Source organism: Ranitomeya variabilis, chromosome 3, assembly GCF_051348905.1.
Source record: "Ranitomeya variabilis isolate aRanVar5 chromosome 3, aRanVar5.hap1, whole genome shotgun sequence".
Lineage (NCBI taxonomy): Eukaryota > Metazoa > Chordata > Amphibia > Anura > Dendrobatidae > Ranitomeya > Ranitomeya variabilis.
In genome coordinates, this window is record NC_135234.1 from 499107101 (window position 1) to 499132727 (window position 25627).

Genomic DNA, 25627 nt, shown 5'->3' on the forward strand with positions numbered 1-25627 from the left:
TAATCTGGAGCGGTGTATAACCCCGCCCACACCCCTGTTTAGCAAGAAGCTTCCAATCAGTGGTGGGGGCGGGGTTACACAAATTAGTTGGACTGGTTTGTATAGGACACCTAGTCTGCAGTGATAATCTCATGCTGATAAAACACTCATTGTATTGAAACTACAACACAGCCTAATAAGTGACATCCCTGGAGTTAGGGTCCCTGCTCCTATATCATGCTGCTCTCAGACCTTCTGACAGATTACCTTTAATATGTTCGTATGGGTCAGTGATCTCTAAGGATACTTTCATACTAGCGTCGTTTTGCATATGTCGCAATGCGTGGTTTAGGAGAAAAAACACATCCTGCAAAGTTGTCTGCAGGATGCGTTTTTTCTCCATAGACTTACATTAGCGACGCATTGCGACGTATGGCCACACGTCGCATCCGTCGTGCAACGGATGTGTCGTGTTTTGGTGGACCATCGGCACAAAAAAACGTTACATGTAACTTTTTTTGTGCGTCGAGTCTGCCATTTTCGACCGCGCATGCGCGGCCGAAACTCCGCCCCCTCCTCCCCGCTAATCACACTGGGCAGCGGATGCATCGTACGACTGCATCCACTGCCCACATTGTGATTAATTAGCATACTGTCCGTCGGTACGTCGGGCTGACGGTTTGCGACTGCCCGTACCGACGGACTAGTGTGAAAGTTGCCTAAACCGTATATTCTAATCTTATGGTATACTTTGTAACAGATCAGCAGATTTTGATATTTTTATTCTGCCCTCTACTTTGGGGTACCCCTAATGCTCTCTGATGCTATAATTTAGCTCAGCTTTGTAAACCTGTTTAACCAAGCCGAGAGCAGTTTTACAAAAGTGCTAAATGCTTTAATGCACAAGTCTAGAGGCTATTACAATTGTGTTTACAAGGTACAACTTTCTTCAAGCAAAAAAAATAAAACATGAAAACAGTGCCCCTTTGATTTTTTCTATGGATATTCAGAGCAACTGGAATGTGGATTTCCCATTGAAGGAGGTTTTAAGGTGGATTTCACTCAGCTTCTGGTGTGGAACATGCACCAAAATCCACATCAAAGTTCTTCCATGTGAACATGTCCTTAGAACCTAAAAACACAAACTATACTGCTGAAACCCATTTATTCCACCTGTCAGTGCGTGTGTTACAGGCTTTCCTCGCTCTTATCCCACGGGAATACAACTCGTGTTCTTACAGCATTGCTGGCACCCAACATTTCACTGGCGCGACTATGTGTTTGTAAGTAATAGAATCAGTCAATTGCATAGATTTATATCCCAACCTTGCATTCCAAACTTCTATTTGATTGCTGTAATGTCTGCCAAAAGGGACTTCAAACACATTTCCCAGCCGAACAGTGTACTGTAGCTCAACGGCAACAGTAGATCATTTCCCTGCTCGATTAGTATTTATCTACTGTAATTGGGGGAAAGCACAGCATTAACACTAATTTTATTTTATGAAGATTTTGGCTCACAAGTCAGACGTTTCATTGGCGACATTTATCATCGCATTTACACAGCTTCTCAGCTACAGTCTGATATATTAACACTGCTATGGCAGAAAACTGTATGCACAAACTTAAGGATCGTCTAAACTAAAAAAGGAATATCGATAGGGAACCAGCAAAGAAAAGCGCTTACACTACACTGCATTACTTGGAGAGCCCAATGCCATTGCACAATACAAAGACATAATGTCATGGATGTCCAAATATCGACAATATTGTAAAGTAATCCAGTGTACATAACCATCCTAGGGTCTGTCCATATTTCCGTTACTTTCCATCACATACCAATTGCTGAGGGACCCATATTATCAAAATACAGGTAAATACTTCAGGACCTGCTATAAAACAAGTCATAACAGAAACATGAAATATGCCACGATCCCAGAGGGCTTTTAATAGTTGGTGTGAACAGAGCATTAGGGAATATTGTGTTTATATGAGATATTTATATGATGCAGAAGAATAATACGGAGGAAACAAAGGTTTATCAGAGAAATATTCAGCTAGCAATAGAGTACAATGTGTTAGTAAGGTAACAGGTCCTGATCATGGCATCTGAGGGCCAGAGGCAGGTGACTCAATACTCATCTCGCCAGCAATGCTTCACACACTTTAAACTGATTGGCCTTTAGAGGAAAAATCGACTGGTAAAATTACCTAAATAGCAATGCTGACAGTGAAGCCTTTAAAACAACTGTGGGAAGCACAATTACACAATCTGGATTTCAGTCTACGTCATATCTAACCAGAGAACCAAATCAATTTTTAGAGATGATCAACATACAATATGACTACTAGAAAAAATTATAATTTTCCATTTCCAGCATCTGAAACGTATAATTACAGATCAATAATGAAAACTAAAAGAAAAAAGGTTAGGTACGATGGAAAACTCACAAATTGCAATCACTGGCCACAAGAAATACTCGCTGACAGTAATGTGGGGTGCAGACCATACGAGCACTGTGGAGCGTAGACCATACGAGTACCGTGGAGTGCAGACAATAGGAGTACCGTGGAGTGCAGACAATAGGAGTACCGTGGAGTGCAGACAATAGGAGTACCGTGGAGTGCAGACAATAGGAGTACCGTGGAGTGCAGACAATAGGAGTACCGTGGAGTGCAGACAATAGGAGTACCGTGGAGTGCAGACAATAGGAGTACCGTGGAGTGCAGACAATAGGAGTACCGTGGAGTGCAGACAATAGGAGTACCGTGGAGTGCAGACAATAGGAGTACCGTGGAGTGCAGACAATAGGAGTACCGTGGAGTGCAGACAATAGGAGTACCGTGGAGTGCAGACAATAGGAGTACCGTGGAGTGCAGACAATAGGAGTACCGTGGAGTGCAGACAATAGGAGTACCGTGGATTGCAGACAATAGGAGTACCGTGGAGTGCAGACAATAGGAGTACCGTGGAGTGCAGACAATAGGAGTACTGTGGAGTGCAGACAATAGGAGTACTGTGGAGTGCAGACAATAGGAGTACTGTGGAGTGCAGACAATAGGAGTACTGTGGAGTGCAGACAATAGGAGTACTGTGGAGTGCAGACAATAGGAGTACTGTGGAGTGCAGACAATAGGAGTACTGTGGAGTGCAGACAATAGGAGTACTGTGGAGTACAGACAATAGGAGTACTGTGGAGTGCAGACAATAGTACTATGGAGTGCAGACAATAGGAGTACTGTGGAGTGCAGACAATAGGAGTACTATGGACTACAGACAATAGGAGTACTGTGGAGTGCAGACAATAGTACTGTGGAGTGCAGACAATAGTACTGTGGAGTGCAGACAATAGTACTGTGTGGAGTGCAGACAATAGTACTGTGTGGAGTGCAGACAATAGTACTGTGGAGTGCAGACAATAGGAGTACTGTGGAGTGCAGACAATAGGAGTACTGTGGAGTGCAGACAATAGGAGTACTGTGGAGTGCAGACAATAGGAGTACTGTGGAGTGCAGACAATAGGAGTACTGTGGAGTGCAGACAATGTGAGTACTATGGAGTACAGACAATACAAGACCTCAAATTATTGCAAAGTAGGACAGAAAATTCTGAATTATACTATACAGATTTATCCTTAAGGCCCCCATACACATTAGATTAATGTCAACTGAACCGGCTGACATCGATAGGTTTGGTTAATGGTCGAATGTGTATGGGGGCCAACTCGTGAGAGATTTCTAATTTCAGGCTGCCAATTGCATTGCTCCTCCAGAGAAAAGCCACGTGTAGTCAGCAGCTTTCTCATAGAGAACACATGAGCGCTAGGCTGATCCAGCACTCCTGTGTCAGGGAAAGTTCTCGGAGATGGCTGTTGGCCAAACAATCTGCCAAAGCATCATCCGGCCAACAGCCATCTAATATGTATGGCCGGCCATAACATCAGGATTAGGGTAGGGCTGCTAGTAGTGATGTTCTACATATGTACACTCACCGGCCACTTTATTAGGTACACCTGTCCAACTTCTTGTTAACACTTAATTTCTAATCAGCCAATCACATGGCGGCAACTCAGTGCATTTAGGCATGTAGACATGGTCAAGACAATCTCCTGCAGTTCAAACCGAGCATCAGTATGGGGAAGAAAGGTGATTTGAGTGCCTTTGAACGTGGCATGGTTGTTGGTGCCAGAAGGGCTGGTCTGAGTATTTCAGAAACTGCTGATCTACTGGGATTTTCACGCACAACCATCTCTAGGGTTTACAGAGAATGGTCCGAAAAAGAAAAAAAATCCAGTGAGCGGCAGTTCTGTGGGCGGAAATGCCTTGTTGATGCCAGAGGTCAGAGGAGAATGGACAGACTGGTTCGAGCTGATAGAAAGGCAACAGTGACTCAAATCGCCACCCGTTACAACCAAGGTAGGCCTAAGAGCATCTCTGAACGCACAGTGCGTCGAACTTTGAGGCAGATGGGCTACAGCAGCAGAAGACCACACCGGGTACCACTCCTTTCAGCTAAGAACAGGAAACTGAGGCTACAATTTGTACAAGCTCATCGAAATTGGACAGTAGAAGATTGGAAAAACGTTGCTTGGTCTGATGAGTCTCGATTTCTGCTGCGACATTCGGATGGTAGGGTCAGAATTTGGCGTAAACAACATGAAAGCATGGATCCATCCTGCCTTGTATGGAGCATCTTTGGGATGTGCAGCTGACAAATCTGCGGCAACTGTGTGATGCCATCATGTCAATATGGACCAAAATCTCTGAGGAATGCTTCCAGCACCTTGTTGAATCTATGCCACGAAGAATTGAGGCAGTTCTGAAGGCAAAAGGGGGTCCAACCCGTTACTAGCATGGTGTACCTAATAAAGTGGCCGGTGAGTGTATATTTACAGTATATTAGACATATGAATGGGCCCTCCTTTCATCGGGTAATGGTTATAAGCGTGCCATTTTGGCTGGGTCAAGCTGGTATACATGCATATAACTTTTTTTGGTTCTATGGAATAGCCAGGTCTGAGCATCTAAAAGAAGAAGAAACTTTGCAGCGTGATAAACAATTTTATTTAACATTCGGCAGATGTAAAGATTAAAGCTTGGAATACAATGCCAACTCAGTTTTCAGCTGCTTTCAGAAGATCGGGCCATCTTTTGGTCCATCTCTTACATATGAAGTCCAGCAACAGATATTTCCATGTGAAGCTGTAAATGAACGCATCACTCGGCTTCTGTTCAGTTGCTGACATTGTCTGAGACTAATCTAATCATCAGTATACAATTAAGTTCTCAGTTTTCTTTATTTTTCAGCTAAGCACTGCAATTCCTTTCACAAAATACAGACTGCTGTGTAATGCGTTGCAAGCACAGGTTGACATTAAATGGCTTTTTTGGGGGGTTGGCATAAAAGCCAAGTACTACTTGGATTTGGGAATATATACATTACATCGATCAGAGAACTGATGCAATTCAGCCATATACATATTGCAGTTTATTAGCTGTGTACTGGTGGGCAAAAATGGAATAAATGCAGTCAGTCAGAAATAGTGACACAGACAGTTCTTCTGTTCTTTATTACTGGCGTCCAAAATAAATGAGCCATAAAGGGTCCAAATGAGCCAAAATAAAGCCATAAAGGGACAACCCCAATCTAAGTCCTCCTTGGCTGAGCACCATTAGACATCAGCTTTCTGACTTTATAGGTGACCCACTACAAATTATCGAGAAGTAGCAAAAAGGTTATATGTTACCTTCTGGACAGACCTTCTGCCTCTTCACTATTCCTCCACTAAACTGCACACCTATCTAAATCTAGTAATGAACAAGTCTAACAACTGGACTGACAGAGCTACAGAGAAAACTAGGCCAGGAAGGGAAGATCAGACCCTATACCAAACCTGACGATCATTCCATAAAAATGCAGACCCGAAAACAGGAATTACAAGCCCCAACAAACTATACTTTGATAGCGATATCCAGTGGAGTTGATGTGAATCAATTTCCAGGACCCGGTCCATCAGCCATCTGTCGCAGCTGCTCAGGAACCCAGAGAACTCTTTTACTAGATCACACCTGTATTTCTTTTAATCACTCAGCCTGGCATGCCGTCACATGTGCGAACCAATGCACCAATGACATTGCCTTCAAGCAAGCGGCGGTTCTCAGAGCTCTCATCCAGCCGCCATAGATTACGAACATGGCCGATGGACAGGGACCTGCCAATGAATCCCGGATTCCCTACTCCTCACCAAACTTTCCTGGATGAGATATATTTTTTTTCAGTAGCCTAGCATGCATGAGAGGAATCTTGGGCAAATAAAGCAATCCCCGATGCTGTCACTATCTGACAACACATATGATTAGAGAATTGCAATCCTGTAATCCCAGTGTTTGGAGGATATTCTTGTTAGTCATTGCTCACACTATACAATTTTAGTTCATTTTAGGCAAACAGTCACTTATCAAAACATACAAGATTCAGCTCAGTTATCTCAGAAGTACAATACATGCGTAAAAGCAGGGATAGTCATAGGTCTATGTATATATTAGGAAAATGAATACTCGATCTGTAAAACATCTGAATGTTATGACTTGTTCTGGCTGTCACACCATGAAGATGAAGACATTTAAACAGAGTTTGCGGAAATGGATAAGCCATTTCCATGCGCTGCTTGTACGAAACATTTCCCTGTTATTACATGCATCTCCTATGGTAGTTCATGATTTCCTTTTCCTGAAGATCTTAATAACAGAAGTTATAAACACTGCCCTGTGTGCACCTGATTCACAGGACTTTGTATGGATTAAATATGCAAACGAGAGCACAAGGATACAATAAAAATTAAGTCCGCTCGATAATCCAGTCATGAAGCCTCTGTAAATCATGGTGGACATCGCTGCAATATTTCATGCTTATGTGAGAAAAGATATACAGTGGTCATATATAACAAAAATCACTTGGCTATGGGTTTTTTTTTGTTTTTTTTTTAGTTTTATTTGACAAATGTTAAAAAAATAAAAAAAAATTACAATATGTAAAGAATATATTGTACACATTACTAGTTAGGATCTATTCATGCTAGCACCATGGCTGCTTTTTGTGAACACATGATGGTAAATCTTGACAGATACCATTGACTTGAATGTGGTCTAAAAAAAAGATACAATTTCAGTACCTTCAATCCTCTATTCAGTCATGATTAATAACCCATACATCCATGTGTTGTGGTCATAAGCAGGGGGATTAGCATTTCTGGCGAGTTCATCCTTAAAAGGGTATTCTAAAGTTCTCTCTTGAGCAGCTCAGAACTATGCAGTCTTCTTACTTCCTGGTTGCTTGGGGAAGTGTTGGACTATGTGTATTGCATTTGGAAAGCATTTGGACTTAACCTGTTGCTGTCCCTTAATGGTCTCATTGTTTTCAGTCTACAATCTCATCACAATATTTAGAGATAACAGTGCATTTGAACAAGTGCATCGTTCAGGAAAGTGAGAGCCATGATTAGGTGAACTGTTGTGGGAACAGTGGATAATGGAGTCTGGTGATTTTACAGGACTAGTAACAGCTCAGGAGACGAGAGGGAACGGGAAGATGGTGAGCAACTAACTGCTGAACAGAATTCGATGGACTAGAGTGAGCTGACTGAGATGTTAGGAGTTAACTCCTCTCCCGGAGCGTAAGCAGACTTCCCTATGCTCTAGTGGCCGAACTCCATGGAAACAAGCTGAATAGTATGTAATTATAAAAGCTTTCATAAAAGATCAAAATGAGATAGAAAAATTGAGTCATCATGAACTTATTTTCATGCTAACTAAAGCAATTTAATAACATGAGAATACCCCTTTAAGGCATCAAACAATAGATAGCAGTCTTTCAAATACTAACATGTTCAGTCAATTTCCCAAGTCTCAGTCATACACAGGAACGCTCAGCCAGGCAGTCCTGAGTTGGCTATGAGACTGCCAAAATCATCTTCATGAAGGACAAAAGAATTGGCTATTACAAGCCACTAGACCGGAACCTTTTCTTCCCCTATAACATCTGTCTGAGGAGGGTCACGAGAAGAGTTGAGTGAATATGTTCGGAAACGATTGCCGTATCAGAATTTGCCATATCCGTGCCATTTTTGCACCCTATTCATGCCGAATTTATGTTTGACAATCGGTTCCGAACATATTTGCTCAACTCTAGTCCCACTGACTCCAATGACAGAATTCGCTCCAAATTCGCTCAACTCTAGTCATGAGGTCCCATACACAATTGACTATTGACTGATTCTGCCAATATCAAAGGGTTCGTCTGACTTAAGTTCAATGTGAATGAGGGCTTTTAATCAGGAACTATGACTAGGGTTGCATACACTCAAAATGCATATGATCTGCTTCTGACCACATGGATATATGTGTTTTTAATCATAAAAGAATAAAAAAAAATATTTTACACCAGATACTGGAATTTGACCTACTTATTGGATGTATTACCAATGTTCCTTGGACCAGTAACTTCCGTACAGCACGACTATAACACCAGACATGCCAACAAACAAGCCGCTAGACTGGGGAGCAGTATTAACCTTTATAGCCCTTTTTATTTTTCTAATGGGTGTTGCAGTATTTCTGATGGCAAGAACAATATAATCCCATATCATAATTGATATAAGAATTGGAAATTAAACTGCACCTGGGTCCTCCTATTGATATAAACTAGTATACTAGCAAATTGATTGGATGAGACTGTGTAGAAAAACACGTCACATACAGTTATCAACAATCGACATACCCAAACTGAAGACCCAATAAGGGAATGACAAAAACACTATCCTGAAAACCAATCATGAACATCCACAGCCAGGATACCATTATGATAGATTTACATTGGTAATACATACTGTCCTCCAAGATTCATAGAGTCATGAATATCTACTTCAGATACAAACAAAAATCAGGCTCAGTGGTGCCCCATCTTTCCTTATCAGAAGGGGTCAAATAATCACAAAACTGACTTTTTTTAGCCCTCAACTCAAAAAACTGTGAGCAAACACACCATGAACACCAAACAATACACTCTACTTATCACATGTATGTAAGCCAGTGACCACACCACTTACAACCAGCCATATTCATCATGACTCTTCTGACAACCGTAGCTCACTAGTGAATAAAGCCAAGGTGAAATAACGTCTTACCTCTATGTCTGTTGGTTGTTTTGTCAAACATCAACATGGCATCCTCAACCTAGAGAAAAATGGAACAAAATTAGAATGCTTAGAAGACACTTGGTACCTTAATATACAAACCCACAATATTAAAGCTTATTAAGATATAAAGTTACTATGCACCATTATGGACCAGTCCATCAGACATATGATACAGCAAACCATACTGTTTAAACTAGAACTATATAAGCTAATCAAATAAAGCTCAGGGCAAATCATTTACTAGCTCCCAACACACCAAGTAGGTATTAATCCAATCCACCAAATAGGACATAAAAGTAAAATAAAATCACAGTAAAAAAGGCAGTAATTTACCAACAGCAAGACACACGATTAATGCACTGCAGGATGCAACAGGCCTCCATGATAAAGGCAGAGGCAGCACCGGAATTGGGGTGTTTGTCTTTGTGGGGTGCACTTATATAGCGCTACACAGGCTGCTTGAGCTAACAGTATGAACGTCACTAATAGGCTGGATTACGAATGCCCTATACCCCTATACAAGCCTTAATAGTGTGCAACCACCCCTTCCAATATTGGTAGGTAGAAGTAGATTGCACCTGTGCTGCCTCCGCCTATATCGTGGGTGGGGGTCTCCTGCATCCTGCAGTGCATTAATACTGCATCTTGGTGTTAGTATATGAGGCTGTCATTTATTTATTTATTTTTTTAAGGTTTTCAAGATCAAGAATAAAGATGAGCGAGCGTGCTCACATATCGTTATCCGGGCATGCTCGGGTGTTAAGAGTATCTCGTGTGAGCTCGAGTAATATGTTCGAGTCTCGCAGCTGCATGTGTTGCGGCTGTTCAACAGGCGATCCTTGCATATGTTGTGGCTGTCAAACAGCAGCGAAACATGCAGCCGCGGGGACTCGAATATATTTTTCTACATGTCGTTAGCACCCAAGACTTTACCTGAGCATGTTCGCTCATCACTACCAGCAATACCTTTAAATGGCCAGTCAGTTCCTCTTTTACTGAGAAATAAATATTTGAATTTCTATGCAATTAAGACTGAAGGACTAAGGCAGATCTTAAGCCTCTGTCACTCCAGCTCTGTTCCCCGCCCACAGCTGCATCTTCTTGAATGACTGTAAGCTTCTATTCTGGATGACTTCAGGCAAAAGGAGCAGTCAGTCAAACAAGTGGAGGCGGCACTGTGCACGGAATATAGTCGTCGTAACAGGTTTCAGATCTACCATAGTCCTTCAGCCTCATTTGCATATTAATTCACACCGATTTCTCTGTAAAAAAAGAGGACCGATTGGCTGTATAAAGGTATTGTTGGACTTGTCTTTGAAAGAGCTTTGTGGTGGTACAACCTGTCGACAGATTCCCTTTAAGAGACAATTGAATTATAGCAATATTATCAAGTGTTATACAGATGAGCACACAAGTATAAAAAACACAAAAGTATAAAATAATCTAGGAGTCAATGATGCAAATGGTAAAGTAGCCAAGCTAACAGGGAGGGCAGAGGGTGCAGCCACACTGGTCCCCGCACTTTGAGGGGACCACCTGGAGCTATGCCACTTTTAACCGTAGAAGCATGCCCAGTCAGCAGATACAGTTAAACTCTGTGGCAGAGCAGGGAGACACGATCTCTATGCACTACAATGTGACCGCTATGGTGACAGCGCCAGCACAGGGACCCCATCCCCGCTAATTCAACTCTATCAGCATTTGTTGATACAGTTGAAAAAAAATAATGAAGCAGGAAGCGTCAGTTGACTCTTTCGCCCCCATCATTCTTCCTCAACATCTGGCGCCTCAGGGCGATGACGTCACTTCATGGCATCCTTTACGTTGAGATGTGCAACACTTCAGAAGACAAGCTGCAGAGAATGGAGCAGTGGAGGAACTTTGAGGAGAGGCGAGTATTGTATTTTATTTTTTATTTTTTGGAAGATTGTGGTGGCCATAAAACTGCATTGAGGATTATAGAGTGCATTACACTGTGTGGACTATGGGGTGCATTATACTGTACGGACTATGGGGTGCATTATACTGTATGGACTATGGGGTGCATTATACTGTACAGACTATGGGGTGCATTTTACTGTATGGACTATAGGGAGCATTATACTGTACGGACTATGGGGAGCATTATACTGTACAAGCCATGGGGTGCATTATACTGTACAGGCCATGGGGTGCATTATACTGTATGGACCATTGGGTGCATTATACTGTATGGGCCATGGGGTGCATTATACTGTACAGGCCATGGGGTGCATTATACTGTACAGGCCATGGGGTGCATTATACTGTACGGGCCATGGGGTGCATTATACTGTATGGGCCATTGGGTGCATTATACTGTAAGGGCCATGGGGTGCATTATAATGTATGGAGGACTATGTGGGGGCTATTATATTGGAAGGGCTATGTGGGAGCTTTAAAACTATATGCAAGCAATTATACGGTGTGAAGGTTTGAGTGGAGGGCTGTGGGGGCAATTATATAGTGTGGAGAGATGTGGGGCCATTACATTTTATGTAGGTCCATTGCATTGCATGGAAGGCATGTGGGGGTCGCAGTTGGTGGATTATACTGTGTTGGGGTCACCATACTTTTCCAGGACAGTTGAGGGGTGGAGTACAGTACGGTCATTAAATGGTGCCCGTTGAGGAATTCATTGTAGGGGTATCTCAGTGTTTGTGGGGCACTTTTGTTGACATCATACTTTACAAGTGCAATGAAAGGGCTAGGGCTCCAATAGGAGGAAAATTAGAGGGCACACAGTACCACACAATAGGTGCAGTAATAGGGACACATACAGCAGCAGCAGTTCAGTATTGGGGTATCAGCAGGATAAGGAGTTTGTGCAGGTTGGGAATAAATGGGGATGGTGCAGGAAATGTGAGAAGTCAGATGTGTCTTTGTTGTAATCTCTGCAGCAGAGTCCTGGCTGGAAGAAGTTGTCATGTCCGTCTGGACCAAAGGGAAAAGACGGAAAGCTGTAAGTTACTATATATAACTGTACTGTGATCTCCTATATGTTCTGCAGCACTGCTATCTACCACTACATATTCACCATATGGGGGTAATATCAGTGTTGGTCTTTGTATAGAGATTTTTTAGTAACAGCATAGTCATCTGCTGAGGTTCTCGTACATCCACTAATAGGGTGCACCACCATAGTTGTATTCTGGGTTATCTGCTTAGGGGTCCACTCAGAAGTTTCAGCCCCCCCTGAAACTAACCCCTTGCTATGCCTATGAAATGGTATGATGTTGAAAGAAGATTGAGGATAACAAACTAGGATTATGGGATTTCACAGTACTCTGCTGCACCACTCAAAAAAGAGAATGACGATAAAGCAGATCTGATCTTGTCTGTGGCACAAAGTCATGGGATACCATCAGGCATCCTATGTGATCTTCCATGATGTGCAGGTGGCATGTATAAGCTCTACTGTGTCTTCATTAGGTTTCATCTCCTTTATTTCTCTACCATGACAGTAAAGCAACACTGCAGTCTAGAGATGGTCACGTATTAATACAAATATACTAGTAAAGATGAGATGTATGTGCTCTTGGACAGATTCATAGCACCTGCACCGTTCAAAAGTTTTACAGACATTTCCGTTGTAGCCACAAAATGTTTATTTTCATTGTCGAATATTAAAGCTTTTAGCAAACCAGCATGAGAAAAATGTGAGCATCCGCAGGAAAGTTGGCATGAGCTCTCCACCAGCTGGGCATTTTGCAATTTTCCAATTGGTGTATCTGGGAAGAGGACTGTATCGCCTGGGCTTCCGATCAACTGTGGTTGAAGCTGCTGAACTACTGAAGCGGGTCCTATAGCTGAGCTAATACCAGGATTTTTTCAGGCTTGTTGGTCTCTATAATTACACTAACCCTCCTGGAATGCTCCCCTGAGTTTGGCCACAATCCTTGGATCAGAACCATGAAACAAGGAGAATTTATAATTAAACCAATTTATTATTCTCATACAAAAGAACTTAGTGTGTGCCCTTTGCTGATCTCTCATTTTTAATAAAACATGTCCTTGGATATATTTAGCTCCGAAGTAACCTCTGCACTAAAAACAATGTTTACATGAAACTCAGGAAGATGGAGGGATTATTACTGAAACTGGAGACATAAAGAGTTAGTGTACTTGAAATTGGTTTCTGTTCCGTCTACTGACATTTTTACTAAATCACACATTCTACCTAGAAATATGATCACGACCCATCAGCATGTCAAAGAACTTCACTTACAATTCAGTGAGGATTGCAGCCCTTCAGAGACTGTACAAGCTTATACATGACCACTACAGTAGCTCTAGACCACACATGCTAAACTCTGTCCCGTAGGGTGCGTATATTTGGTCCGCTCCCTCCACCATCATTCTCCCTCTGTATCTGATTGTCTCTGTGCAGTGGGGTCGATTACGTCATTATAACATGCCCCCCTGTGCCGAGCAGTTCAGAGGTTCAGAAGATGTGCTTCAGAGACTGGAGCAGAGGGGGAACAAGGAGATGGGGAGTTTTTGAGTTTTGTATGGAGCACTATGTGGGGCCCATTATACTGTGTGAGCACTATATCACTATATGAGGCACATTATACTGTATGGAGCTCTATGTGGGGACCATTATACTGTGTGAGCACTATATCACTATATGAGGCACATTATACTGTATGGAGCTCTATGTGGGGACCATTAAACTGTATGGAACACTGTGGGGCCCATTATACTGTATGGAGCACTAGGTGGGGCCCATTATACTGAATGAGCACTAGGGGGGCCATTATACTATATGGAACACTATGCGGGGGCCATTATACTGTATGGAGCACTATGCAGGGGTCATTATACTGTATGGAGCACTAGGTGGGAGCCATTAAATTGTACGGAGCACTAGGTGGGGGCCATTATACTGCATGGTGCAATATGTGGGTACCATAATACTGTCCTGAGGACAGTGTGGGGAATCATACTGTGTTGGGGTTGTTCATGGAACAACTTCTTTAAGTTTGTTTCCATATGAAAAGGTTCATCATTATATTTGATGGTAAGGTAACACTTCCTCAATTGTAGACATTTTTTAAAATAAATCTCAAGGTTGGCCTGCGACTTTGTCCAAGATTTTAATTTTGGCCCTCCGTATAGTTTGACATTCCCGCTCTAGACTCACAAAACTAAAGGGGGCAACTACGCCATGGTCTCTCAAGCCACTATGCGGTAAGCAGCAATATGGCGCACTAACATACCCGCAAACTGGAGCTGCCCTAGATACTATGCGACTGCAAATGGGGCACACTGTGATCTCGGCTGTAGCTTTCATTTTTTAGGACAATTAATGTATACAGAATGATCTACTTACATCATAAACAAAGCACAACACATTTAAAGGGTTTATTTCAGACAAACTATGGTCTACTTAAAAAAAAAAAACTTTAAATTCTATAAAGGGAAGGTTATCAACAGATGATGATCAATAGTTTAAATAACACTTTTTGCTGAGCTTTTAAAATTTGTATAGCAATGTTTTTATTTCATATCACAATCTATGTTAAAAAAAATAAATCAGAAATATTTCAATTTTTACACTGGCCATTGGGGCTACTATTTATATCCTGTTCTTTCAGGAAATCCACATCTTTCATATTGATGCATCTAATGAGCGTGTGAAAAGGTCATTGTGAAAAGTAGAGGAGCAAGGGGAGCTATGGTATCATTTATAGTGAATGGTGGATCCTGGGTTATCCATTGTAATCCAGCCTCTAATAATAATGTGCCTGTTTAAAATGCTTTCTAAAGATCAAAGGAAGTATTGGGAGTCAAAAATGTCTCCAGTGGGCAGCGTGGTAACTGCAAAATTACTTATTTTGTTTTTTTTATTAATACAATATATATACACTGCACTAATAAAATATTGTACTATATATAAATATATATACCGTATTTTGAGGCTATGTACACATGTTCAGGATTTCTTGCAGAAAATTCCTGAGAAAAACCTGAAATTTTCTGCAATTAATCTGCAAGAAATCTGCATGCGTTTGTCACGTTTTTGGTGCGTTTTTTTCCGGACATTTCCCAATGCATTTTATAGTGGGAAATCCACACAAAAAAAACGGCAAAATTAATGAACATGCTGCATTTTTTATTTTTTACGTGGAAAAAAACGCATCATGTGCAAACAAATTGCGCAATTCATTTTAAATGATGGGATGCATATTGTATGCTTTTTTTTGTGGTTTTATAGCATTTTTATCGTGAAAAAAACACGAAAAATCAGCAACGTGTGCACACAGCCTAAAGGTTATTCTCTGCTAACACATTCCCTTTAAATATTAATACATGAAAGGATTAGCTTCCTTTAACAATATCGAAATCGTACCCTGAAGCAGCCACTAAGCCATGAACACAGACTTGCTGTTCCAGGTCCATTCGATGTTTAGAACCAGTCACTGTAAGAGCTGATTAGTGGGGGAGCCAGATATCAGACCCTTACTAAACAGATATAAATAACTATACTGTAGATAGGTCATTAATGTTGGATTAGTGGATAATCCCTTTAAGTATGTTAACAACCTGCACTCTGGGTACTGGACCTATATTTATAAGAATACAATAAGGGTGGAGGACACTGCATTCTAAGATTGAGGTCAGACCACCGCATGGTCTCAGAGAGAACTGGATCGATCATGCTGATCACAGAGTGTGAGCATAGTGTTCTCCAATTTTATTGGATGTGGAGAAGATGGGAAAAAAAAATTTCTTCATGTTCTCCATGCTGTCGATCCATGAAAATCACACCACATTCGGATATTATCTGAGTGCAGTCTTATAGTTCCACAGACTTAGTGACTTGATGGCCGAGTGCGATCCGAATACTGGATACAACTCCAGCATACTGTGATTCTTTCCGTGGACAGGATCTGTCCTGTCATGTGCACAGACCCAAAATACCACTGGTCCGAATGCAATCTGATGTTTTTTTGGATCCCATTCGGACTGAGAATATGGCCGTCTGCATGAGCCCTAACCGGAAGAAATCAGCAGTCAGTATCAGGAGCAGAAAAGTGAAATCTCAATCACTTGCTGCAAATAAAAAAATCATAGTAAAAAATGGAGATGTGTCAGCTTTAAAAACTGCTGAAAGTCAATTGTTTCTGCAGATTTTCACTGCAGAGTTCATCAATTTAGCATTTGTAATCTGTAAAAATTGTGACAAAATGCACGTTTTACATATTTGCCATAAAATCTGCAGAAAAATCCAGAACAGATTTTCCTGACCAAAGTACTGCCATGTGAAGATACCCTTAATGTATGATTCTGTTATTTCCAAACAGATAAAACAGAATGTAATGAAAATGTTTCAATCTTCAATCACTTTTCAAAATGGCACAAATCTCCATAATATCTGAGGTCTGTAATAAGATACATGGCGGAAAAAGCCATTGCCAATATTGCCATATTACTCAACAGGCAATTTCGTTATTCTTTGCCCTGATACATTTTATTTTCTCCTCTCATTGCACACAAATTTTCTGCTTGAGTTCTAGATTTTCTCCACCCATCTCCTTCAGGGAAGACATGGCCGGTAGAAGAATGGGCTTTATTCTTCTAAACTGAGGTCATACAATACCCTCCACCACCTGACTGTACACAAAGGTGAAATTAGATTGAATGTCTAAAAAAAAAATCTGTATGTTGTTTTACTGAGCTTCAGAATACAGATGAAACTGTTAAAAGAGAGAAAACATAAGGTTGGAAAGGAAAGGCTTTTTAATGGAGTATGGATAGTCTTTTCTTCTTGATTCAGAAAACCTATCAATGTCCTGGCAGAGCAGCAAGGACTGAAACTAGAATACCCGCGTCACACAAAGAAGCTGAATAGAGTGAAAGGGAAAAATACAATCCTGCATGCGCAGCTCCGCTCTCACGCTTCTCGGTGAATCAAAGAGAAAGCTCGTGTGAGACTTCACCGAGGAGAAACCAGTCAAGGCCTATGACTGTGTATATATGCCTAAGCAAAATGTTATCTCTTCTACATCTTTGTTTTTTTCCAAAAACAAAAGCGAGCGTCTATGTGAAGTATATTCTTAGGTTCCAACACGCAGCAAAACTTCTCAAAAGCAATCTAACATAATAGCCTGATCATTAAAAAAAAAAAAAAAAAAAAAAAAAAAAAAAACACAACAAAAAGGAGTCTGGTAGGAAACTACATACCTATACAATATGTATTTCTATGGACAGCAGGTTTATAGGGGTTGTCCAATACAATACATTCTCAATGTGAATGTTTGGAACCGTCAAAATAAAACCACCTATACTCACCTCCCTTGTCGGAGATGTTCCAGCTATGTCGGTACTCTAGTTCCTGGGGCTCACGCGAGGTTGTTGCGTCACGCGAGTCCTGCACCCAATCGACGTTGTCGTTCTGTCCCCGCCTTTGGACTGATCAGTAATTAAAAGGAAGTCAGAGCTGCAACTGGCCGCTCACATCTTTTTGACTACTTGTACATCAGAAGGTGGGAACAGTGGCGCCAACACTGATTGGGCACCGAGCTCATGTTACACAACCTCACGGGAGCCCTGGGAGCGCGAGTGCAGACACCGGCATGGGAGGGGAGTAAAGGTGTTTTTATTTTCAGAAGCAAACACTCAGATTGTAAGCCCCCCCGCTCAAACATTAAAATATAGCGGGGGTCCCATGTCCACATAGGCCTAATACATTCATTTCTGACCATGATTTCAGGGTCAAGTTGAGGTCAACGCAGTTTACATTTCTTTTATGTAAAAGCAGTCAGATCTGGTTCTGGCTGGCTTTTTGCCCGCTTAAAATTTGACAACTTGATTGGTTGTCAATCAGTTGCTGGGCAGATTTTATGATTATATATACCTGTGCACCGGCGTTAGATGCTCAGTTCGCCGGTGCCTGAAGAAAAGAAGATACCTCCTAGAAGAGATGGAGAAGCTCCTGCAGGAACTTCTATCAAGAGCCGGCGAGAAGGATGGGGAGGACTGGCTGAGGAGCTGCTTGGCTATAAAACCTCCGCTAGCAGCCTCCGAAGCCATCGCTCCTCCGTCTGTTCCGGATCATCCGACACCAGATGCGGGGCTGGAAATGGGAGCTCCGGCCGCTGTGAGCTCTCCAGCGAGAAGCAGAAGACAGAAGACGGTTTCTTCAGCTGCCCCGTCTTCTGCGGCGTCCAGGCCTGGCATGTCAGCGGTGAGCAGGAAGTCCGGCCGCCGCTGCGCATCAAAATCGCGCAGCCCTCAGCGAGACTTCGGAAGCCGTCATCAGAGCGAGCCGTCCACGTCATCGGGAGCGGCCGGAAGAGCCAGGAGGGGCACCGGCCGTAAAAGCGCTGCGGTGCCCCTCTCGGCTGGCGCCCGGTCAGCTCCTGCAACGGCCGTGCGGAGCTCGAGGTCCGCTCCACCCCCCATGTCATCTGATGAAGAAGAGGACCGCGATGCAGGATCTGCCAGGCAGCTGCGCTCGCCCCTTCCTGCGGGCTGGAGCGCAGGCTGTGAAGAAGGAGGAGGACCGGACAACCGATCGACGAGGGGTGAGATTTATAATACCCCCTTGTCTGTCCCTCAGAACCAATTAAGAGATTTAATTAAATCTGTGGTAGCCGAAGCATTATGCGAGGCTAGCAATTCTTCTCGGACAGCAGCTTCTCCTGCCTTGTTTCGCTCAGAGGCTGCTGCCCTTGTTGTGCCTCCTTTGAATCCTTTCAAGGAGGCTCTAACTTGTGAGCTTTCCCCGCTGGGATTCCATTTGAGCCCCTCTGTTAAGGAGCTCATTTGGAATAATCAATTTGTCGATCTCTTTTCATTGTTACCCAGTAGGGATCATCCCCCTAAAACTGATAAGAAAGATGACAAATGTGATAATGATGATACTAAGCGTAATATTAGGTCATTTCATAACTGGGTCCAAGCGTTCGCCATCTATGCTTCCGTGTTGGGAGAGAGATCTCCTAACCTTTGTAGTAGTCTCTTCCAGCATGTTGATATTATTTTGGAAGCTTACAGAAATTTTGGTGGCTCCGCTTGGCTCAGTTATGATGAGGCTTTTAGACACAAACTGTCAGTCCATCCCGAATTGAAATGGGGATCCAAAGACATTGGTTTGTGGATCAATCTCATGCTTCCTATGAGGACTACTGTTGCTAGGCAGCCTTCTTTTTCTGCTACCAAAAAAGGTGTTTGTTTCGCTTATAATGATTCAACTTGTAAGTGGAACAATAGCTGCCGTTTTCGGCACGAATGTTCTTTTTGTGGGAACCCCCACCCAATGTCCAAATGCTTTAAAAAGCAGGCTGCCCAGCAATCCTCCAAAGAAGCAATTTCTAAAGGCTCAATCGCCAGTGAGGCTGGAAAGAATGGCCCACTGGCTAAACAAATACCCAGACAGGGAGATCAGTAGTTTATTATATAATGGTTTTTCTCTAGGTTTTCATGTTCCTCAATTTAAAGGCTCTGGGTGTGTTTTAGTTAAAAATCTTCCATCCATTGCCGACTTCCCCGATGTTGCTAGGGAAAAATTTTTTTCGGAAATTGATTTAGGCAGGGTCGCGGGCCCTTTTTTGTCTCCCCCGTTTTTAAATTTTCGGTTATCCCCCCTGGGTATCGTTCCCAAGAAGGAATCGGGTTCTTTCCGTATGATTCATCACCTTTCTTATCCAGTTGGTCAATCACTGAATGATGAGGTGGACAAGTCATTGTGTTCTGTCACCTACTCATCCTTTGATATTGCTCTGGATATGCTTAGGAAATTCGGCCCTAATTCCCTTATGTCCAAATCAGACATCAAGTCTGCCTTCAGACTTCTCCCTGTACACCCGGAGGGGTTTAATTCTTTAGGTTTCCATTTTGATAACTGCTTCTTTTTTGACAAATGCCTTCCTATGGGCTTTTCCCTGTCCTGTTTTTATTTTGAAAATTTTTCTCGTTTTTTACATTGGGTTTTAGAATATAGTGGTTGTGAGGCGGGTATTTTACATTATTTAGATGATTTCCTTTTTGTTGGCCCTTCCCAATCTAAGGCTTGTGAAAATACTCTTTCTAAGTTTTTGGAATTGTGCGCATATTTTGGAATCCCAATTGCCCACGAGAAGACGGTACCCCCTTGTAGTTGTATTGAATTTTTGGGTATCACGATTGATTCAGTTAAAATGGAAACTCTGTTACCTCGTGAGAAAATTGACAAACTTCGTGGTTCGCTAGAAAACTTATTAAGAAAGGACAAAATCACTTTGAAGGAGCTTCAGTCCCTACTGGGCCTACTGAATTTTTCTCTAAGAGTAATTCCGATCGGCAGGGTTTTTTCCAGGTCACTTTATAAAGCCACTAAAGGGCATTCCTCTCCCAATTCCCACATCAGACTATGTTCTGAAGTGAAGGAGGATGCCAGAATCTGGCTAGCATTTTTGGAGGGCTTTAATGGTAAATCAATAATTCAATCCCCTTTTATTTCCTCAGATTCTATTCCCCTCGTTTTTTCGGTAGATTCCAATATGGGTTTGGCTTGTTTATTTCAAACTCACTGGGTATCCCGGGAATGGCCTGCTAGTTGGGTTGCTAGAAATTTAAACAAAAACCCGTTTATCGCTGAGCTGTTATCAATCCTTCTGTGTATTTGCCTATGGGGTCATGAGTTGAGAAATTTCAGGGTTGTATTACATACCATGAACCCAGCAGTGAATTTTTCAATCAATACTCTATCTTCCAAGAATGCGATAGCTGCAAAAATTCTGAGAAAATTGGTTTTGGAGTGCCTGAACTGCAATATTTGGTTAAAAGCAGCTTTGGGAGATGGTAGAATTAGTCATTTAACTGATCTCATATTACATCGTCAGTGGTTTGATTTTTATCTACAGGTCCCAATGGCAGACAGAGAAGCGTACGATTCCCCCCTTTCAATTCAGGACCTGATTCCAATATAATTCCTTATTTTATTCAGAATTCTTTATCATTAAGATCATGGACTGATTACTCAGTCGCATGGAAGAAATGGGTCGATTTTTCTGTGCTTTTCGGTTTTGACCCCTATGTTCCTGATCCAAATTCAGCTTTGAGATTCGCTGAGTCTTTGGTCAGACGGGGTTTATCTTTCTCTACGATAGCAAAAAGTTTTGCAGGTGTATCTTTCTTTTTGAAAATGCATGGTGGTATTGCATTAACAGATTTCTTTTTAGTTAAACAATTTTTAAAGGGCCTGAGGAGGGAGAGGTTTTGTCCGGATTTGAGATGCCCTATTTCCATTTCTTTGTTAATTGATATTTGTTCCGCTCTCGGGCATGTGTGTAGGAATATGGAGGAAGCGCTTCTGTTTAATTCAATATTTTCTATCTCTTTCTTTGGGGCGCTACGGGTCAGTGAGGTAGTTTCAGCTAAGAAGACTGTTTCATCCGGGATTATGCTCTCAGACGTCAGAATTTTTCAACATTTTCTTCTTTTGTTTATCAGGAAGTCTAAAACGGATCAGCTAGGGCGAGGATCTGAGCTACGTTTGAATTCATTCCCTGAGTCTAAGATTTGCCCTGTGACTAACTTGTCTAAGTGGATTTTGTTTAGGCCTTCTGTTGAAGGCTCCCTATTTGTTCATAGAGACTCCTCCCCGGTGACGGTTTTTCAATTTAATTTTATTTTAAAAAAGTGCTTGGCATTTTTGGGGAAAAACCATCTCAAAATTACTTCCCATTCTTTCAGAATAGGTGCGGCCACAGAAGCATCCAGGGCTGGCCTATCTGACAATAGAATAAAAAGACTGGGAAGATGGGAGTCGAATAGATTCAAAATTTATGTTCGTCCAAATTTATATCCTGATTAATTGTTATTTCTCTTATGTCCTGCAGTTATATGGATCATTGGGCATTCATTTGTCTTCTGGGCCCAGAAGAGGGCCAGCCTTCGATCATATTCTGAGAATCTATCGTTCCATTCTTCTAAAGTACAAGTGTTTTGGCACGGTATTCGCGGCTTGACTTGGCCTTCTTTAGTTTCTGAAGTAAAGAGTTGTTTAGAGAATTTTCCTTATCCAGATCTGATTGTAGTTCACCTCGCTGGGAATGACTTGGGAAAAATCAACACGTTGAATTTGCTGGCTATTATGCGGTCAGATTTTACTTATTTAAGACAAGCTTTTCCATTATCTGGTGTTGTTTTTTCTGAAGTCATCCCCAGGCGTGCTTGGAACTGTCATCAACTTTCATTTTTGGATAAGATCAGGAAGAGGGTTAATTTTTCCATGAAGAAGTTTTTGCCTCTTATCTCTGGGTTTTCATTTAGACATACAGATTTAGAAGGTTTTTTACCAGGGATGTTCAGAGATGATTTGATTCATCTGTCCGAAATCGGACTTGATATATTCAATCTTAATATGGGCAATATAATCGAAAAATGGCTGTGTGGTTTGGGGGGGGCCTCGGCTCTTTGAACCTTGGCCTTTTGGGTAAAAATCACTCAATTTTGAGTGGATTTGGTTTATGGAAGTTTATGGACATTTTGGACTTATGAATTTATGGATATTATTTATTGGTTATTTATTCATTTAATTGGATTTTGTAACCCAAAATAAAACCACACGGCCATTTATTCCAAGCATTAAAAGTGTCTTGTGTCTTATTTTATATTATATTTATAGTTATAGGCCTTATGGGGACATGTAAGCCCCCCCGCTCAAACATTAAAATATAGCGGGGGTCCCATGTCCACATAGGCCTAATACATTCATTTCTGACCATGATTTCAGGGTCAAATTGAGGTCAACGCAGTTTACATTTCTTTTATGTAAAAGCAGTCAGATCTGGTTCTGGCTGGCTTTTTGCCCGCTTAAAATTTGACAACTTGATTGGTTGTCAATCAGTTGCTGGGCAGATTTTATGATTATATATACCTGTGCACCGGCGTTAGATGCTCAGTTCGCCGGTGCCTGAAGAAAAGAAGATCCCGCCCTCCCTCCCCTTATGTTATCATTTACCTGTCGTTTGGTTTTATTTGTGGGTAAAAATCACTCAATTTTGAGTGGATTTGGTTTATGGAAGTTTATGGACATTTTGGACTTATGAATTTATGGATATTATTTATTGGTTATTTATTCATTTAATTGGATTTTGTAACCCAAAATAAAACCACACGGCCATTTATTCCAAGCATTAAAAGTGTCTTGTGTCTTATTTTATATTATATTTATAGTTATAGGCCTTATGGGGACATGAGAAGGGGTTGTCCTAGTAGTGGTCAATCTTTTAAGGAACAAAGTTCTCTAAACTTGAATGTGTTGCTCGACTCCATGCTTTAGTGGTCTTTGTTGACAAAGAGCAAACCACCAGCGGTTAGACTCCTAATCCTGTTCTGATCAGCTGATGGCAACGACAACTTCATTAGAGTTGTTAACCATCCAGAAATCCTGGACAGTCCGTAAAAATAGTGCACTTCTTTCCCCTTGTCTGAAGAAATAAATTTTGATGCATTCTCATTTTTTGTATACTAGAGAAGCTTGTTCAGTTTTTTTTTTTTACGACTGCAATTATCATTTTACATTTCACAACGAATGTAGCTAATATCTTCATATTAGATTTAGGAGACGACATGTAAGATTTATAATCAATGTTTTATTCTGGTTCTCCAATGTGTCCATAAAAGAGTTGTCTGTCCATGATTTATAGATAAGCAGTCCGGAAAAAGTAAAATATCAAGTTGGTTAAAATATCAAGTTGGCAACCCTGAACTTCATGTTGAAAATCGCTCCAAAAACATGACTTTGGCAACATGGATTGCATGTACTAGAAATGGGGTATATTTGATAGAAATTAATATTACATTTAAAGTGCACCTTAATAAGGGATGTTCGCCCACAGTTAGGAGTGTCTAATGGAGGATGTATCTTGGGCATTAATCTTATATTTAAAGTGCACCTCAATATAGTATGTCCTCACACAAATCAGAAACTCCTTACTACAGATAGTTATTCAGTTGGGGATCCAATATCAAAAAATTGAGAACCAAGAATCACCTAATGGAGGGTTTCCAAGCTGGAAGCAAGACCTGTAGCTGTAGTAATTTTGGAATTATAATATTTTATAATCTAGATTAGAAAACATGGAAATGTAATCAAAACAGGCCATTCATGTGTTTTATAGTGAAATGATAGATTCTAAGAACTCGTCTACCAAAAGATTGAACCTAGAGGAGCCCTGAGACATGCCATTATTTGTTTAATGCTGGGTTACGTTGCCTTCTTAACATGGTAAGAGATGAACAGTGCCTCCAGGAAGCAGCCTGCAGCGGTCCATGTCCCCTGTCCTAGATCGTTGCAAATACTATGGATGAGTCTCCAATGCTCAAGTCAGCTTAAGGCATGCATTAATCAGAAGTAATTAGGATCCTCTAAAGACAAAGACTTAGTATAAATAGTTTAAACATTACAAATTGACCATAACCAGTCCCAGGCAACACAAGTGCGTTCTTCAATTCATCCTGAATTTTAGATGGGCTAAAAAAAAAAAAAATAAATAAAAATTAAAATAATTAATCACAACCTAAATTAACCTGTTCATAGCCAAAAAGCACAAAACACCAAGGCATAAATTCATTATCCAATTGTCATCTGAATTCTGGTGTAAAACTATTTATTTATAAAGTCACAAAAATGTCACAAAAATTTAGCGACTTTCCTTCTGTTCGTCCCGGCTAGCAGTCATATTTTTGAAAAGTGACAGTGCTACACTGGGAGGTGACGTGGTCAAATGCAGCCTACAAATTCATCATTTACACCTCAAAAGTAGAACAAATTACGACAGAAATGTACGCCATTTCCTCACTGGTCGCACGGCAGCTGAGAGATGCGCCTCATCCATGAAGATGTGCAGGCCTCCTGACTATTCTAGTAAATCTCACTCCAGCACACTGTTCAAAATAAGAGTGCAAAACGCCAGTCTTGATGATTCGGTGCCCACGTTTTCATGGGAGTAATTTCTGTACTAGTAAGGTTAACAGTGCCACCCCGAAACTGTGAACACGTGAAGAAGGAAGCAGCTAGAAACACTTCTCTACTCATCCCCTGACAGTGAACGACAAACATAAAGCCAAAACTTTTAATAACCCTAACAGTTCCTGTGTGCAGCATAAATTAGAAAGACCAGTTCACACCAGATGGAACACGAGACAAAAGCAGCTGATTTCAGCTTCCTGCAGCAACATATTACTTAAAGTAAAGTAGCTGCTGGAGTTCATTAGTTATTAAACTTTTTATTGTGCAAGATTCTCAGCATTGCCTCAATCATTTAGCTAAATATATTGATGCACACACTGTTCGTAACATAAGCAGGCAGGCTACGGCAGTGTTAGTGTGTTAGTGTTTTATTTAGTGGCTCTACTTTCCCAACCATGCCTGCAAAAATCGTTGTACCCCTATTCTTTAATTTACTATACATATGTCGATGCTCCATGGATGATCTGCA

The 25627-nt window shown here is 41.4% G+C and overlaps 1 protein-coding gene and 1 long non-coding RNA gene across 8 annotated transcripts in view; one reads left to right on the top strand and one right to left on the bottom strand.

The window, feature by feature from the left end:
- Positions 1–25627, bottom strand: part of MSI2 (musashi RNA binding protein 2) — an 894813-nt gene that overhangs the window by 478377 nt on the left and 390809 nt on the right. For all 7 annotated transcript variants that reach the window (XR_013223945.1, XM_077296832.1, XM_077296831.1 and 4 more), the window contains exon 7: positions 9162–9210. Coding sequence is in view for 6 of the 7 variants with exons in the window: in XM_077296832.1 (XP_077152947.1) it covers positions 9162–9210 (49 nt within the window). In the remaining variant the exon portion in view is untranslated. The remainder of the gene's footprint in view (positions 1–9161; positions 9211–25627) is intronic.
- LOC143818341 (uncharacterized) overlaps positions 12108–25627 on the top strand; it is a 39029-nt gene continuing 25509 nt past the window's right edge. The window contains exon 1 of the long non-coding RNA XR_013224478.1: positions 12108–12153. This is a non-coding gene — a long non-coding RNA (uncharacterized LOC143818341). The remainder of the gene's footprint in view (positions 12154–25627) is intronic.